The sequence below is a fragment of the Pelobates fuscus genome, chromosome 2, assembly GCF_036172605.1.
Source record: "Pelobates fuscus isolate aPelFus1 chromosome 2, aPelFus1.pri, whole genome shotgun sequence".
In the NCBI taxonomy this organism is placed as follows: Eukaryota; Metazoa; Chordata; class Amphibia; order Anura; family Pelobatidae; genus Pelobates; species Pelobates fuscus.
In genome coordinates, this window is record NC_086318.1 from 165,380,238 (window position 1) to 165,399,431 (window position 19,194).

Below are 19,194 nucleotides of genomic sequence, written 5' to 3' on the forward strand. Positions count from 1 at the left end.
ACCATCACCAGAGAAATGTTATGCACGCAAAAGCATTCTTTCATTAGTGAAAAAGACTGGCATCCTGCCCTGTATGGGGTAAATTAAAGGAATACTAGGGTCAGGAATACATATTTGTGTTTCTGACCCTATAGTGTTAAAAACACTATCTAGCCCCTCTCATCCGTCTAAATCTTACCTTTATTCCAGCCTGCTGCTGCTGGCTCTGCCTCTCAGCTGCCTGCTTGGCTGATTTTAGAAGTGTTTATCAAAGCCAATCACAATGCCTTCCCATAGAAAAGCACTGAATTGGCTGAGACCGTCAAGGAGGCAGATCAGGAGCAGAGCCAGCACAAGCCAAACACAGCCCTGGCCAATCAGCAACTCCTCACAGAGATGCATTGAATCAATGCATTTCTAGGAGGAAAGTTCAAAGTCTGCATGCAGACGGTGGAGACACTGAATGCTAGTGCTGCACATTGCACAGCACTGTCCCAGGAAGCACCTGCAGCAGCCATCTGAGGAGTGGCCGGTGGAGATATCCTTAGGCTGTAATGTAAACACTGCCTTTTCTCTGAAACTACAGTGTTTACTGCTAAAAGCTTTAACAGAATGATTCTACTCACCAGAACAAATACAATAAGCTGTAGCTGCTCTGGTGACTATAGTGTCCCTTTAAACTTACACACTATGTATAGGCAGTGTAGTGCAAATGAAAAAAATAAAATAAAAGACCAAAGCACAATCCATAGCTTATTTTTAGTTAGATGTTGGATTGTGACAATGGAGCTTTTGAGTTCTATATTTATCCGTAAGGTTCTGCATTTAAACAATTTTATTTCACAGGGCTCAAATTCCTTTACTGGTGCTTTGCAAGTCTACAAATTTCTCCGATCATACAGAAAATAATGTGATTCAAAACAAACATATGACAAAACATTATATTGGATGGGTATACATAACACTTTATGGAGATAAAAATGGATTAGTCATCAACTGTTGATCAATGTATGTAAGATGATCATTACACAAACAACACAACTTTCCTTTCTGTAACCCACAAGATACCACTACTGCATTTTAGCTTTTGCATAAGCTTGCTATGTCATACTGTTGCATGTCTATCAGTGCAAAAATAAAGAAGAAAAAAATGGGTCATTTAACCGTATTTATTATTCACTAGAATAGTTTTGCATGGGTATAATTGAGGTTTATAAAAATACAAAAAATAACATTCAAAATCCTATTGATACATGTAACACAAGTATTTTAAACAACTATTATAAAAAAAAAAAAATTATTCTTTACATATGTTGGCACACCTGAAATATATAGTGTCTGTCAAGGATAAATTAAATAGAGTAACCGTGTGTATTTACCACTGGTGGCTACAACCTGTATTTTCCAAAGGCAGCAGGTAATGCCCCCAACGTTGTCATATTCATACTATTTTATGGCACCTAGCAAACATATACATGTTTTTTTCTTCAGGTGAAAGTACAACTTCAATCTTAAGCCTCACATTTATAAATAGATTAAAACTTGTTTTAGATGCTATCCAAAACCACACAATACTTATTGCAATATGCATGATAGAAAATATCTTAAGCCAAATTTGACCTAACAATCGGACAAGTCTTAGGCAATAAACCTCCATCCTCCCCCCCAAAACATTTTACTTATCTTTATTGCCCCAGCACACAGGTCTCTGTGCAGTTATCCTACCCCCCCACCCTTGCCCCCTACCCAGCTTGCTTAGATCAATCCTGATGAACCCATAGAGAGGCATTTGTAGGCTAGTGTGCATGCGTGGCAATCGCCACACTGCGACCGATCAGCATCTCCTGATAGAGAAGCATTAAGTTAATGCATCTGTACATGGAGAGTTCAGAGCATAGAGACTTTGAACTTCAGTTCTGTAATTTTTGCAGGACGGAACCAAAGATGTCCCTCTAATGACTGAGTGAAAAACACCAGAGGTGGGTTTATGCAGCAGTGTAAGCCCAGAAAGACTATTCGCCCCATATATAGATCAATTAAACTGGTCGAGTACCACTGTTTTCTACCATTTCACTTATTTTAAGTTTTTTATCTAAATGCTGGGCTTTGTGGGTACATATAATCCACACCTTCGGTTCAATTCACTAAATCATTATCAAATCATCATAACAGTCTGACTTTTAAAATTTAGGCCATAACAGTAGTTTATGAAAACTATCCTAGTCAGTTCCCGCTGCTATTTTTGACACACTTTTGTCAGTCAGCTATGATTGTGGAGAATGTGCAAAATGCAGTTTTAAATGCCACAATTACATAAAGCACTTGAGGTTGTATTGCGTTGTACTAGGTTCTAAAAAGTAAACAAAAAATTAAACATATCTTTCAAATAGGAAAAAATACACAAAAGGGACTCTGTCATGAGTAACTAACTGTATTTTAACCTGGAAGATACCAAGTGTGCATATTTTTTTAATTTGCAAATCTATTTACATGAAATCTTGTCACAGAGATAGTCTGCAGTCATGCAGAAGTCTCTCTCAGCATTCTATCTGACCCATCAGAAAGCTAAATTTTCTGGGACAGATGTGAGCAGATGCCAGGTGATGAGCAGGCATCCAATGGAGTTCTTTTCAGCAATCTCTTGTGACTAGTATAGGGCCAATTATAGTTTACTATATGTGTTATCCATTTGGCAAGTATTACTTATGTATTCAATTATTTACACGCAAAAAAGACTGATGTGTTAGGTGTGACAGAGACCCTTTAAGACAAGGCATAGGAGTCTTATAAAATATAGTTTATTACTCACTGCCTGTCGGGACATTTGGTTATTATCCCATTGAATTCAGAGGACCATAAAATATTAACCTTTTCAGTAAAGATAGGTACTGCAAAGTATTGCTCAGCAATGCATTGCAGATATGCTAAAAAACAAACAATAACAAAAATCAGGTCTGGGAAAGATTCAAAAAGCAAAGATAAAGGCTTCCTTATGAGAGCATCGTAATGGTCTCTCCAGCTGTTCAGCTGACTCTTGTGGTCCTTGGAAAGAGCAAATATAAGCTTCCATAAAATGATCAGGCATTAGTTTTCTCTCCAGTTAGTGAATTTCCTGCTTGGTTAGTATTCTAACTTAGTATAAATTGTTACCAAAATACAGTAGTAATAAAATGGCATCAATCTAAAATAAAGACCTAATATGTATCTATAATTATGCCCATCAGAAAAGGCTTTCATTTGGTGACAAAATAAGTTTTGTAAGAAAATGTTGAAATTTCAGCCAGTTGCTTGTCGTCCTCCAGCTTAACCCCTTAAGGACACATGACATGTGTGACATGTCATGATTCCCTTTTATTCCAGAAGTTTGGTCCTTAAGGGGTTAAAAGGACAGGGATATGAAGGTAGTTACTTCCATGTCAGATTACCAATCCAAAGCAGGTGTTGAGTGCAAAATATAAACGCCATCAAGGCCCCTTATCTCCGGCCCCCGTATTTGGAAATCCAGTCTGTTCTCCCATGAATCGGCTGAATGGGAGGTGGGGGTCTGGGTGACAGGCCTGTGGTAGTTTTGGAAGGAGAGGTGAATGAAGTCTTTCCCAAGTATGCTCCAACAGATTTCAGAGATCCATAATCTAGAAAAATAATGGTCAGTAAGAAGCTAGATCATACACCAGCATAATTGTATTTTCTGTGTAAGAGTTTATACATTTTATTTAACTGACATAAAAAGAACCTGTGAAGTGCAAAAAAAAATTTCACAAGTGGGAAGGAATAGCTAACATTTATAGAAATAAGGAATTAACAGGACATACTTTTTATTGTATTTTCTAAAATGAATGCTGGTTACGAACAAAGTATCGAGATGCCTTCCTTAGTCATGTAGGAGGTTGCATTACCCTGTGAATGAGTATAACCAACAAAAATCAAACAGTCGTTAAGGACCGCGGACATATCTAGTAAGCCCGCGGCAAACATGAGTGCTAACACTTACCTGGACCGGCAATCCCGGTGAGGGGGATTGCCTGAGACCCCCGCAGTCCCCCTGCAGCAGCTCCAGCCACCCTGGAACTACAGGGCCATGTGATCGCTATGATCACATGGCCGCAATAGAAATCTATAGAGCTGACTGCAGGGGACTGTGTGAGCTGTCAGGCAGTCCCCCTAACACCTAAAAGTGAAAAAAATAAAATAATCAAATATATTGTACATATATTATATATGTATAATATATTATAAAATAATTCAAACATTTTAGAATATATTATACATATATAATGCACATATATGATTTCATTATTATATACACATCTGAAAATACACTTCTAATCTAATAATATATATATAAAATATTATAAAATGCTTTAATCATGTTATAATATATTATACATATATAGGAAAAAAAGTGTGTGTGTGTGTGTGTATATAATATAGTTTTGTGTGTATAATTTAAAATCAGATCAGACCAAATAGACTAGATAAAAATGTGATCATGCAGAACATGTTTTTAGTGTACCAGGGTTGACTATTAGATCTCTACAAAAGCTTTATATGCTAGTTAGATAGTAAAGTCCTTTGGAAAGAGCTGCTGCTTTCAACATCATTGAGGGGGGCATGGCAATGACTAGTGGGTGAGTGAAACATTTGAACCCTATATTTACTATAATACTATATTATGACAGTAATATAATGGTCTTTTTATTTATTTATTTTTTAAAAGAATGAACACAACCACTTACTTGGAGCTGGATCTGTAAGTGGAGCTAAATGAACCTTCTGACTTGCAAAACCCATTTCTTTTTTTAAAAAAGATGGGGTATAATTAACAGCTGATCCGCTGCTCCCAGTATGCCCTGAAAGACGGAAAAGTTAAATGTATTTTCTGATGAACCATCATAAAGGAAAGGAACACTCTTACGTTAAAGGGACATGCATCACTTGGAGACAATGAACTCATTCAAAAACTAGCTTTAAATGAAATAGCGGTCTCACTCTGCAGGCTGAAAAAAGCAGGTAATCTGATTTTACCAAAACGTACTGGCTTCTTGTAATTATGGTTTCCATAGCCATTTTTGGGGGGGAGGGAGGGGGCTCAGATCTAACCAATCTGCATTCTATCCCCCGGGATGCTGGAAGAGTGTGTGGGGCATGCCTGACAGATTTAAATATGTAAAGTTGGAAGATCTCTTCACCTTGCAACATACTAACAGGGTGAGAAGAGGGAAAGTCTGATCAGCGTGAATCATGCAGGGTATGTTCCAGTGTCAGGATGCTCTACTTTGCTACTGCACAATAATACCCTGTTTGATTAGTGAACTGGTCTGAAACTGAGAAGGGTGGGGGGGCCTGAAAAAAAATCTCCCTTAGCCAACAGGCATCTGATGATCTCAACCAATCCAATGTGTTAATGTCGTGCTAACCAGCATTATACTAAAGCAACTCTATGAGGAGCATTCAGTGTCATCATGCAGAGCGTGCTGGACCACAATCGGCTCTCTGAGTGACAGCCTCTAGAGGTGTTTTTGCAGCTCAATGTAAACAACACCTTTTCTCAGAAAAGTAATTTTACGGTATTCAGAAGAATAAAACTGAGATGAGCATGCAATTTCTGAACATACAGCAAAGCAGATGAATTAAAGGGACACTGTAGGCATCCAGACCACTTCAGCCCAGTAAAGTGATCAAGGTGCCAACTCCCATCACCCTTAACCCTGCAGTGGTAATTATTTAAGTTTTTATAAAACTTTTGGTCGTCTAGACGACGCTGGACGTCCTCACGCTATGCATGAGGACTTCCATCGTCGCCAGAACCCCCATTAAATAACGCGTTCCGATGGGGAGATCCTAATGCGTCCGCGGTCATAGCCATGCATGCGCATTAGGTCTCCCCCGCCACGGGGAGGAGCGTGGGCAGAGCTGAGCCAGAGCCGAGGGACATCGGTGCTGGACCCAGGTAAGTGACTGAAGTGGTTATTAACCCCTTCAGTGCTGCGGGAGGGGCCCTTGACAAAAGGGGAAGCTACAGTGCCAGGAAAAACTATAGTTTGCCTTTAACGCACAGATTCTCACTACTGAGCTAATGCAAATTAACAAACAAATGTCAAATTATATTTTCCATGATCTAACTGTATGTAATCTTTGGTAAATATGTTTTTTAAATTTAAAAAAATTTGGCCAAAAAGTTATGTCCCAACAGAAATCAATAAGATCTAAAATCCCAGTAAATAAGTTATAACATGGAATTGTTACAGTGCTAAGAAGTGAGAAAATCTGAGCAGCAATCTGTTTAAATGGATGCACCAGGTACCCAGTCATGTCAGAGGTAAGTTGAATCTGTATAAAACTTCTGCTTTGTATATGACCAGAGCAAACAGTTAGTAGAATACACACACTATATACGGATTGAAGAGTGAACTAACAAACCTGCTTAAAAAAAAATAAAATGCAACATTGGCAAGATTACGTTAAATGTAAATTGACAGAAAATTACAAAACCGGTTTCTCTAAACTTGGATAAAGCATTCTTTCCTGCTCTTTTTCAAGCGAACTTGGATTACATTTTTAACCAGACCCAGACAGTCATGCTCTAGTAGACCAAAAATATGATCTAAGACTGTGGTATAGCACAATACCAAAAGGCAAAATAGTTAAACCTAGTGCAGTTATTGTGTATAAGGTGCTGTAGCCCCAACAGCAAGCAAAACATAGAAATCCAAAGTATTCTTCCACAAAGCACAGCTTAGTTATAGGGGCCCACGAGTGCAGCCCAAATTTAATCAAAGAACATTCAAAGTACCAAGGGTATTTATCATTGATAAAGGGACAGGGGGTCCCAAAACATCTGTACTTTGAAAGCTCTTTGAATAAATTTGAACAGCACTAGTGGACCTCTATAACTAAACTGCACATTGTGGATGAATACTTTGGATTGCTCTAGTAGCCCATGTGGTGTGCAAGAACGACAGTGTTAGGAACAGGAAGTCATGTTGCTCTGCATAGAGCACAGCAAATCTTGCAGGAGCTAAAAGGAAAGAAAAAATGCTTTTTGTTAAAAACAAATAAGCTGATGATTAAGACATTAAAAATAAAATAGGCAATTCTAAAAATTGCATGGGTTATGATACCAGATATCTCACCAGAAATCTTGCTGCTCACACCTGAGACCAAACCAAGAGGTTTGAGAGGCTGACGAACATTCGGCCAATGACTGTTGGAACTTATAGTTTCTTGACTTGGTATGTCCAATGCACCATTTTTGATGGTGAGACCTACGAACAGACAAAGATAGCTGCTTACCACTGTCCCAGAAGCAAGAATATATTCATAGCACCATGTAAATATGATATATAATCATTCCTTTTCATTTAAACATTTTAGTTTTTATTTTCCCCATACAGTGTATTTTGGGGAAATTCAAACCACATGTGTCCCACTACTACAAACATTTCGTATTTGTACTCTGCTGCTGTTCTCGAGTACAAAAATACTTCACATGAATCATAATACACCTAATCAAACACATAACCTCAATCTAACCCATAATCCTAGTCCTAATCCCACCTCTCAAGGGATTCCTTTCGCAGATGGCAGTACTGACTTCGACAGAGGGATTTCCCCCCTGCTTGTACTTTTAATGCATGGCAGAATAGACAGTAGGAACAAAAGAAAGAAAAAAAAACAAGCCACAACAACAAAGTCCACATTAAATCCTGTGGGCTTTGAAGCTAGTTTATAGTTGAGTGAGTGTGCTGGATTCTGTATGTTGTATGTATGAATGGGTCCCGCAATACAATTATAAGTCTATACACACACACAAAAAGTTAAAAATTATTGGAAGCATTATTATACTGACCAGGTAGATACCTAGAGTGTTTCAAGTAATGCTGCTTGGCTGCTGATGCTCTTCTGGATGTTGCACTGTCCAGCCGAAAGAATGGTGTATGCGTAGCACCAGCTGCGCCACCTGACTGTTTCAAATCCACAATACTTTCAAAACTGCATAGACCAAAAAGATATTTTAGGAAATGCAAATTGCATCTTTTTTTTTTTTTTTTTTAATGTAAACACTAAATTTTTTTAAACTTTTGTTCTAGTGGCAGTACACAGTGTTTTCCCCATACCAGACAGGTAGTTTAACCCCTTAAGGACACATGACGTGTGTGACACGTCATGATTCCCTTTTATTCCAGAAGTTTGGTCCTTAAGGGGTTAAAATATACTTAAGATAGTTAATTAATGAACTGATTAGGCAAGCTCCTCCCCTTATTCCCACCTACCACCCCTAATAGCACCCCTTGCCAGAGTGCTGGAGGCCAGTTATCCAAACAAAGAAACAAGGGTTACTCCAACCACTTTAGTGATAGGAAGTGGTCACGGTGGTAGGAGTCAATAGTTTCAGGGTTTTAGCTTTGAACACTGCACATAGAGATATTTTAAATTATGTGCTAGGGGTTAGTTGCACTACCGGCAAACTTGACATTAGCAGTCCAGAACTCTGTTTCGGGATACCGAATGTAAATTCTGTGCATAAAATACATCTGTTGTGAGTGCGTACTGCACGCTGACAGCAGAAGTAGAAATCTTCCCCTTGCAGGCAGAGCACCTGAAAGGTAAAGCTATCTTTACCTTCTGACCCACTCCGCACTCCCTCCCGACTATATCCGTTCAACCCTCGTAGGCCCGGAACACGAACATTCTGGGGAAATGGTCCAATTACAAGTTTCTCAAGGACAATCCGGTAATTAGACCATGCTCAGTCCCAGTGACATAAGGAGGGGTGAGAAAGATCACACCTGGGAGCTTTGTCTGGCCAAGGTTTCCAGGTAAGTGCAACTATTTATTTTTTTCTTTTGCAGGTTTTACTACAAATTGAAAGGGAGGACCTTCTCCAGAGTGCCCAATAGGAATCTCTCAAAAGGGTTATAGTAACCCTTTAAATAGGGAGCGATACTATACTACTGCTTAAACTAAGGAAAAGATGTATGTAAGTAAAATTTTGTTTTTGTCTGTCGTAAAGCGGCAGTACACAATATAGTGAGACATATCCAAATATGGTGGGTAAATACTGCTCTAGTACAGTCAAAAGAAGCTTCAGGTGAGGACAAGATGTCAAGCCTGTAATGTCTGTTGAAGATGTGCATTGAGGACCAGGTTTTCACTTTATAAAACATTTCAAGAGTGTCAGCTGCCTTTTCTGCCAATTAAGTGGGAGCAACTCTGGTAGTATGGGGCGTTGGGAGGAGATGTGATGACGTGAGGGTGTGCACGCACGCGTAGGGCGTGAGCTTGAGAGAGGGGTTGCGAGGACCAGTAGGAAGGTAGGACCCTGGAGCAAGTGAGAGGTAGGAAGCAAAAAAGACGGAGCAAGAGGGAGACAATTTTGTGGCTGCAAGAGTGTGAGAGGTAGCGAGAGGAAGGTGGGGATATTGACTGGCAACGTGGATGCAGTAGCCTAAAATCGGGCGAGCAGCTGGAAGGAAGACCATAAATGAAAACACAAACAGAGGAGTGCAGATAAGCAACGTTTATTGTATTTGTTTAATCTGAGTGGAGGCTTCTTGGGGTTTAGGGGGGTGGGGAGGGGGGATCTATTCAGAAAAGTAACATAAAGATGAATTGTAGCACTACTGAAGGTTAAGAAACTCCCCCCTAGGCAAAAGGAAACGACCCTCTAATATAACACGAAGGGGGGACCCTATAACTAAACTGCACACTTCCCTGTGCTTGAAGCTCTTAATTGTCCTTAATACAACTTACAGCCTAATAACCCAACAACACAACAAACATAAAAACATGTGCTAAAACTGAATACAAGTGGTGGGAGTAGTGAGAGGTTGGAAAGACCTAGAGCAGCGTTTCCCAATTGGTGTACCGCTGCATTTTGCCACATCGAACATGGCCGCCACTACCTGCTGTTCCTGGAAGGTCGGAAACAGCAGGGATCGCGCAACCGCGATTTCATAAGAGATCGCAAGGGTTCTGCAGCACTTTGCCCCATCCAACACGGCCGCCGCTACCTGCTGGTCCCAAAAGGTTGGAAACAGCAGGGATCGCACAACTGCGATTTCATATGAGATCGCGGGAGCGCAATCTTAAGCCCTCCCTGACGTCAGCCCGCCTTGCCATCAGAGGCTGCCCGCCCTGCCATCAGCCAGCCACTTAGACTTAGCTCGTCTGTGAGAGAGCCCGCCCAGCCGTCAGCCATTTTCTATCACTAGTGCTAGAGGAGTGATAGAGTGGAGCTGATAGTTAAAGCTCTTTTATTGTCAGATAGAAAGCTCTGTTAGGTAGGGACATAGAAATCTGTTAGGGGCATTGAAAGACTGTTTGAGGGACATTAAAAGGCTCTGCCAGGGGCATTGAATGACCCTGTGAGGGGCAAGAAACTGTTAAGTGTTCAAATCTTTTTGCTTCACGCCAAACTCAAAAATCCTGCATAAGTTCAGTTCTTTCTAAGAGCGTTATCAAAATCAGCATCCTTTTCAGTCAAGTTGTGAGATCTGTAACTTTTCAGGGTGTTCAAATTTTTTTTTTTTTTAAACAAATAAACAACCATAAATTTGGAAAGCTTGTTAAAGTAGGGAACTCTTCAGAGAAAAATTACTACTTCTACTTGTTCGGCACTAAAAATCCTGAAAACATGCCCGAAATAGTTGTATCCACTGTTCCTCAAATAGCAGAGACAAGTCAAAAAAGTGTGGGCGGGCGGCTGGCTGGCAGAGTGTGGGCGGCTGACTAAGATTAGAGAGGGTCCATCCATCCATCCCTCTCTATCCATCAATCCCTCCATCAAAATGGATGGATGGATAGATGTGGATAGAGTGTGTGTATGTTTGTAATTTTTTTTACTATTTGTGTGTTTGTATACAAACACGATATATAGAGAGATCTCTATATATAGTGTTTCTATGCAAACACACAAAGTTTGGCTGAGGAGGGTTGCGGTAGGCCGGGGGCAATATAAAAAGCGAGCTGAGCTGTCAGTCAACTCAGCTTGCACATGCACGGTAGAGGGCTGAGTTCATTCATAGGCAGGGCCGTCTTTAACGCGGGGCAAATGGGGCAGCTGCCCCGGGCCCTGTCACTGCTGGGAGGCCCAAGGCAGCTGCCCCATTTGCCCTCTGCCCGCAACAAGGTCTTTAGGGGTCGACGATCCAAAAATAAATTGTTGTGGGCAGCGGGCTTGCACACTATGGGGGCCCATGCACTAAGGGCCACCCGGTGGGCCTGTGTCAGCAGGCGCGGTCGGCACTGTGGCGCTTTAACTTAAGCACCGCCCATTCAAGAAGCAGATTTATCCGATCGAGAAAGCCCTACTGGCGAAATGCGTCTCGGAGCACCTTGGAAGTCCCCCACATTGATTCTATTATTGGTATTTACCCATTGTGGTTTTTATTTAATTTTTTTGTAATAAATAGTTATTTTATATATACCAGACGTGTGGACCTTCCACTGCTTCCTGCATCCTGATCAAAGAGGGGTAGTGCCTCCCTTAAAGACACATAGGTGTTGACACATAGAGCCTAGTATAACAGGCTCTAATTCAGGTGAGCACTTTTCAAACACTGCTGCTCTGGACTACTCCCCTGTTTACTCCCCTGACTTCCCATTAGATAAAAAAAAGGTTAATGGAAGAAATGGAAAATGTTGAAAGAACTGGGAATTACAAGGCAGTATCTGCCATCCAAGATTTAAGCCAAATGGCTCTTCTCCTAACTGATGCTACTCCCGCACTATGTATATCTACACAAAACAAAAAACTATACAGACAAGGCACAAAAATCATAGAAAAATGTATAATTATGTAATAATGAGATATGGCCATTTTAAACTACAACTTAAATAAAAGGGTGACTACCTGAACATAATAAAAACAAGACAAAAACTAGGTGGAGTAGCACAAGTGTCAAGTGTAATAAATCCATATGGATATTTATAATAGATACATCAATACATAAAAATTACAACACAAATAAAAATCAGCAGTATTAAAATTTGATCTTTTGTAATGTACTGAAAGGTTCTTCTGAAGAATTCCCTGACCGGCAGTATTCTACTTTGTTAATCCAAAAACAAAAGCTCTTGAAATCACGGTTTTAACTAGAGCAGCAGCTCCCAGGTATATTTGCCTGGAAGAGGGTTACACTTTCTTGGGGACACAAATGTTGGCTGCTTCCCCTATGTGTAAGGATCTTTTCTTAGCTAGGTGAGCCCCAGAATTGTAACCATTTAGCAAAATAACCCATGATAGAGTTTAATCTCTGTGCAAAGCAAACAACATTTTAATATTTTTTAGATAAAAGGGTTTCTTTTCTGGATTCTCTGGTTTCATTTTCATTATATCATAACAGTTAAGGTGTACAGTAAACCCTTTAAAACGTTCTTTCTGGTCAGCATACATAACCATCACTATTTCTGTGATGAATTTTCAGGTCTCTTCTTCAGGGAAACTTTTCGACTCTTCTTAATTAATATGTTTGAGTTTATCACATGTATACAGGGTTACCTATACATTGTTCAAGTGTACAATAGAGAAGAAGGTCAGGGGTGGATGCATCTCCGCAGGGACAGCGCAATATAAGAAAGTCCCAACAATGACTTCTTATTCCATATCTCAAGAGTGCAACATACCAAGTTCCCAGTCATGCAGGAGCGGCCCAGCTCCAAAAGAGGAGAGAAAGGGGTGAGCTCAGATAAGATAGAAGGGAGGAGACACTAAGAAAGAGGGGAAAAAAAAAAAAAAAAAAAAGAAGAAAGGGGGGTGGAGAGAAGGAGCGTGTATTTGTTTTCCACAGGATCTTTAAGTCAGTGGGCTATGTCAATTCAGTCAGGAGAAACATGGGATCCTTGGCAAAAAAAAAAAAAAGCCGCAGTAACCATAGCTTCCATTGTGTGGGTTTCCTCCACTATTTACAACCATTGCAGGACGCCTAGTGTAGTGGTTCAACGCCAGAAGAGCGGGATCAGACTCCTTGCAGCAGTTAGTGTTTCAGGAGGGATTTTCTTTGTATGGTTGTAGAGTCCAGTGGTGTTTTGCAGCAATACCATGTCTGGTGTAAAAAGAACTTCATGCCCGGTAGTTTCCTTTATGCATCTACAGATTACCTTCAAAAACACTAAAATGGTCTGGCATGTCTATAGCTGGAGAAGTATAGTGGCATATTTTGCGAGACACTTCCAGCACAGGTTGGACTGGTCCGGAAAAATTGAACTGTGTTGTTTCTGAGGCTTTTCAGAAGATTAATGAAGTTAAACCTATTTCAGTTCAAAGACTTGAAATTGGAATAGAATAGAATTGATGAAAACCAGGATATGAACTTAGACAGCTCTGACATGACCCTCCCACCAGCAGCAAACTGTGTCTACCCTCTTACAATCTGCTACCTATCATGCTGGATTGGCAAGGAAAGGCCTCTATGTTTGGTAAGGAATGTTTTTAGGGATAGTAGGGTGGAATAAAGGGGAGCTTGCCTAATTAATGAAATCTTTTTTTAAGCTATTTGTCCCGTATAGGGCAAACACGTATTGGTCTGGAGTGTCCCTTTAGTTTTGTATGATCATGTTAAAATATATATTTATTTTAATACTTTGACTTGGTTCCTTTAAACAACAATAATGGAGTACATTTATACAGACTATATAAGAAGATACTAATTAACATACAGTGGTAATACATTAAATAAAAAAGCATTGTTTGCTTCTACAAAGTACAAGCAACTCACTTTACCTACAAAGAGTTTCATCACTTGGTCTTTTTTCATTCATTTCGGTTCTGGTATTTGAAGAATGGACATTGAGATCTTCCAAATCATCCCACTTGCTAGATCCCATGATCGGTCTGGTAATAACACCCCATCTTCTCCTATTCTTCAGGTTCAAATCCATATTGGTGCTTGTTGGGTCAGATGCTCCTTTCTGCATCTGTAAGTATATTTAACAAAGTTAAAAATGCTTACCAAGCAAATGATTTAGCTGTGAACCAAAAACCCAGGGGATACTGGTTCAGCCTTCACAGACACTGTATTATTTCCCCCCCATGTTATGCAAGAGCTAGGACACTTGTATTGTTTCCTTCATTTGTGATGCAAGTGGTTAGTCTGAAAATTCTAGCAAGCTTTATACATTCCTTTTTTTTTTTTTTTTAAAATAAACATAAGGGTGCCAGTTGGCTCTATACGTTCATCCAAGGGAGACATGATATCAGTGACCCCACAACAGTACATTTAACTAAGTAGGGAAAGGGAAGGCCTTATTTAAAATTACTTCAGAACGGTTTGTGTTTACTGCCCGTATCATCCTCCCTAGAAGAAACATATAGTGAAGAGGCGAATATAAAAACTTTTATAGGACAGACGTGATATCACATAAAGCCAAACAAAAATTGGGAAGTGTATTTGGGCCAGACAATCTCTTCAATGATCTGCAGTCAACTCCTGGCAGGTACAGATCAGACCTCATGTATAAGCTGAACCAGGGAGGTTTCACATCTTGCTCTCATGTGCAATTTACAGCAGCAGGGTAATGTAAAGTGAAATAGCTTCCCCAAGAAAGTTAAAGTAAAGAGCATAATGAAGGATCGAAAACTCATAGGGTTATTCATTAAAACGCGAACTCAAAGTGAACTTCAAATTTAATGACAAAGTAGCTAAACTAACAACATAGCTGAATTTGAGAATTTCTCGGATTCAGTAATGTTACCCTAAATTTGCAATTTACTTTAAAAAATTCACACTTTCGTGTATAACCTTGTAAATGTTAGCTCACTGAATCCTTTATATAAGTCCATGAGCATAGCAGCACATCCTGGTACACCAACTACCAGTATGTTTAGAACTGATGCCCTTTAGCAGACTCAAAACAATATGAACGTTCTGTACAGAGGCTACTTGATCAAATTGACATTGTGATCTTTGCTCAATTACTACTATCACGGATGACTGATTGTGCTACATCTAGACATATATTAAGAAGGAATGGATACAATACATGGCAGATCTAAGGCAGCCTAAGCATGGAGTAGGACAATCGCTTGCATACACATTAAAAGTATTTCATAACCAAGGCCACCTAATCTGTGCTTTGTAAGTGATGATTCATGTGGATGTGCGAACAGAAATAAGCCAATACAACAAAAGAAGACAATCACCTCAGCAAACTAAAAGAAGTATCCATACAAATGTATTTAAAGGAACATAGGGTCTTGGGGCCCCCCTCCCGCCGGGCTGAATGGGGAGGAAGGGGTTACATTTTTACCTTTCTCCAGTGCCGGGCTCCCTCGGCACTGGGGACTCTCCCTCTTCTGACGCCATCCGCCAAATGTGCATGCGCGGCAAGAACCGCACGTGCATTCAATCAGTCCATAGGAAAGCATTCTTAATGCTTTCCTATGGACGCTGGCGTCTTCTCACTGTGAAAATCACAGTGAGAAGTGCGGAAGCGCCTCTAGCGGCTGTCAATGAGACAGCCACTAGAGGCTGGATTAACCCTATTGTAAACATAGCAGTTTCTATGAAACTGCTATGTTTACAGTTGCAGGGTTAACCCTAAATGGACCTGGCACCCAGACCACTTCATTGAGCTGAAGTGGTCTGGGTGCCTAAAGTGGTCCTTTAATAATTTTCTGTAATGTCTCATAACTGGATCAGATAATTTTACAAACAAGACTGAAACTCAAAGAAAAACTCCTGTTCATGATTTAAATACAGAGTGTTGTTCCCCATTACTACTTACATGCTGAGGGTCCTTGGTGATTAATGCAGGCAGATGCGTGTGCTCAACTTTACCATTGTCCTGTGAGCCCTTTGCTGAATCTGTCAATGAAACTTTGAATTGCTGGCTGTTTGGCTGTGTTTGCTGTAAGGCTCTAGATGCAAGGTGTGGTTGACACTTTGGTGGTGGCTGAGAAGGGGGAACTGGTTTGATAAGTAATGGGATTTGCTTCTCATGATGGTCTTTTGTGGTCTTGGATGATTCCAGAATTCGAGATGTGCCTAAAGTCTGGCCAATGAGAAAATAGGGGTACCGGAGAGCCTGAAACACAATTTCTTTTTTTAATATATGATCAAATCCAAAAATTAAGTAGTTAAGAAGATAAAAAAAGAACAAAGAAAAAGTTAAACAAAAAATACTGATGCAAGTATTGTTACATGAAGACCCAAATACACAACTTAGGCAATACAGGCATGTGATACTTCCACCCACTATTAACAGCAGATTCTACAAATTACATAGCAAGAGGGAGGTTTTTTTTCCCTCTCACCAATGTGGTTTTTGCAGTTTTTCCAGGAAAAAGAGGATTCTTTTTGCTCCAATCCAGCAGAGGCAACATTCTCTTAAATGGTTTTAATCATACAGAGGATCATATTCTATGGAGTCTTAGTCTTGTGTGTCTACATATTACTCCAAAAGTAGGATGCATCCTCATGATGAAAGCAGTACTTTTTTCCTCCCAGACAGACAAACCGGGTTATTCATGAAGGGAAAATTTAAAAGGACACTATAGTCACCAAAACAACTTTAGCTTAATAAAGCAGTATTGGTGTATTGATCAGGCCCCTGCAGCCTCACTGCTCAATTTGGTCATTTAGGAGTTAAATCACAGTTTTTTTTTTTTTTGCAACTCTAGGCAACTCTAGGCACACCTTCCTGCATGTGACTTACACAGCCCTTTTAAACATGTACTGTAAAGAGTCATCTAATGTTTAAACTTCCTTTATTGCTCAGTTCGTATAATTTAGAATGGGGGAGGTGTGGCTAGGGCTGCATAAACAGAAACAAAAAAAAGTGATTAAACTCCTAAATGGCAGTAAATTGAGCAGTGAAAATTCAGAGTCCTGATCTACACACAGGAACGGCTTTATTAAGTTGTTTTGGTCAGAGTAGCTGAACAGAAAGCATTTTCCAATTATTCAGAATTATTCCAGTTCAGCTATTTGAACTTAAATTTGAAATTCACGTGGAAATCTCACTTTAGCAAATAACCTTAATAATGAGTGCAGAGATTCCAGATCAGTATAGGACACATTTGGAATATTAAATGTATTCAGTCAATAGTATATTCTATGCTCAATAGACAAACATTTTACCATATGGACTATTGATTTTACACACAATAATCAGCTTGTGAAAACGCATTTCAAGGTGGTAAAGTACTTGGAGGTCTATTCACTAAATTAATAGTCTAAAGCAAATTCAGCTACTTCCAATTGACTCAATTCTCTAGCATTTATTTGCTAAAATGCATTTGCAGCCCACTGTATTCTTTATCAAATAGATTGCAAAGAGAAGAGTAAAGTTTGGGGTGGATTTAGGTTTGGGTTATTGTTTTCGCATTAAAGTGTGGTTGTGGTGCTTATAAAAGTTATAGCAAATCAGCAATGCTACATAGAGATCCGGCCAAATGCAAGTACAAAATTCTGTTGAAATAATCCAATTTGCCTTTAAGAAATACCTAAATTGGACTCATTCATCTCAATCAGCTGCAATATGATGACCAGCAGCCATTCAGTAGTTATTGACCAGAATCTTTAGAAGAGGGCTAAAAGTGTCCACTCTTCCACTAGCAACTGGTGAGGGAAAATACATTCGTGGAAAATAAAGATGTGCTATGGACCCTCTAAGCTTGCACTGGCAAATACATTTTAGGCCTGTCTGGTAGAGTTTGAGCACTGTCTGTGTATTGGTTCATCGAAAAAAATGCAGTGATATTGGTCACATAAATAGTCCCCAAACCATTCTTAACAACAGTCAAAAGTCCAGGACTTAACTGTTGCCCAGTTCTGTACTAATGGTAACATTGAAGGTGGAATCACAACAATACATACTAGGTGCTAACAGATTTCTAGAGATCTTTACATGTTCAAGTAAGTGCATATATATGCAGTGATATTGCCCTGACCAGTAGAGATCCCCTACCCTCTCAGAACGGGTCCCATGCTCACCTGGCTTGCTGTTGGTCTTTTTTTCGGGTCCCACTGCAGCATATCTCGCATAAGCTGGATACCTTCACTGCTTGAATTGGGGACTAGAGTTTTTAAGTTGTTTGGTACAAACTGAGGCCAGCGGAAGGTCATTGTACTAGCTAGATGGTAGCCCTCTGGCCAGTCACTCTGAAAAATAACATTGGACACAGAGTTAGTAAATGTTTGGCTAACAATATATTCTAGAATCAAATTATGTCACAATTAACATTAGCATAAATTTCAGGTATTCATTAAATAGGATGCCCCTTTCTAGTCTAAATTGTGATGGCAGTACATTTATAAGAGTGAGCAAAATTACAGTGATGTTCACTGTAACAGATTGTAGTAGTTATAGCACTTAAGAGTTTCCCTGAAATATAACAATGCCATTAAACGTGAAATTTCCTCTATTTACTCATACTGTGTTTTGGTGAATTCATTAACCCCTTAAGGACCAAACTTCTGGAATAAAAGGGAATCATGAATGTCACACATGTCATGTGTCCTTAAGGGGTTAAGAACAGAAAAAGAAGTAATCCAAAACAACAAATCTGGAATTACTGTGTCCGTTGAGACATTATACCTTTTTTGGTGTTCCCAGGACTTGGCAAATCTTGAATATTGTATCAATTTCACTGGATCCAGGAAAGAGAGGCCTGAGGGTATACACTTCAGCCATGATACAACCGACTGCCCAAATATCAATTGGAGAGTTATAATTTGTGGATCTAAGAAGGACTTCTGGTGCTCTATACCTGTCATTAAAAAAAAAAAAAAAAAAAAATCTACTTCGTCAAAAAGACAGCTCAAGCTTTTTACATTTTAGTAATGAAAACCCCACTAAAAACCAACATTTTATTAAAGCCTTTATTCCACTACAGTATAAAGATATTCCACAGAGCAGTACGATTATCAGGTGGTGGTGGTGGGGGGTAGTAATCGAGTGAAGTCTAGGGACGTTACTCAAGTATGTACACCTTCTGCAGCTTAACTAAAATAATTCAAAAATAACACTTTTGCATTATCAAGGATTAATCCAGAAGTGGAAATCATGCATCTTTACCATCTGGTTGACACATAGTCAGTATAAGGTGGTCTTGATCTTGTTTCACGAGCAAGCCCAAAATCAGCTATTTTCACAAGTTCTGGTCCAATACAAAGGAGGTTTTCAGGTTTTAAGTCTCGATGAAAGAACCCTAGAATTCAAATAGGACACATGAGAAAATGTTGCACCGGCACAATTACAAAATTTTCCATA

At 39.6% G+C, this 19,194-nt stretch overlaps 1 protein-coding gene across 2 annotated transcripts in view; it reads right to left on the bottom strand.

Moving 5' to 3' along the window:
• Positions 1 to 3,364: 3,364 nt before the first annotated feature.
• CILK1 (ciliogenesis associated kinase 1) overlaps positions 3,365 to 19,194 on the bottom strand; it is a 31,486-nt gene continuing 15,656 nt past the window's right edge. For both annotated transcript variants that reach the window (XM_063442921.1, XM_063442922.1), the window contains exons 6-14: positions 19,000 to 19,132; positions 18,520 to 18,691; positions 17,916 to 18,083; positions 15,706 to 16,005; positions 13,703 to 13,896; positions 7,829 to 7,971; positions 7,113 to 7,244; positions 4,716 to 4,829; positions 3,365 to 3,611 (exon numbers count right to left, since the gene is read on the bottom strand). In XM_063442921.1, coding sequence (XP_063298991.1) covers positions 3,454 to 3,611; positions 4,716 to 4,829; positions 7,113 to 7,244; positions 7,829 to 7,971; positions 13,703 to 13,896; positions 15,706 to 16,005; positions 17,916 to 18,083; positions 18,520 to 18,691; positions 19,000 to 19,132 — 1,514 coding nt within the window. In that variant the 3' untranslated portion in view covers positions 3,365 to 3,453. The remainder of the gene's footprint in view (positions 3,612 to 4,715; positions 4,830 to 7,112; positions 7,245 to 7,828; positions 7,972 to 13,702; positions 13,897 to 15,705; positions 16,006 to 17,915; positions 18,084 to 18,519; positions 18,692 to 18,999; positions 19,133 to 19,194) is intronic.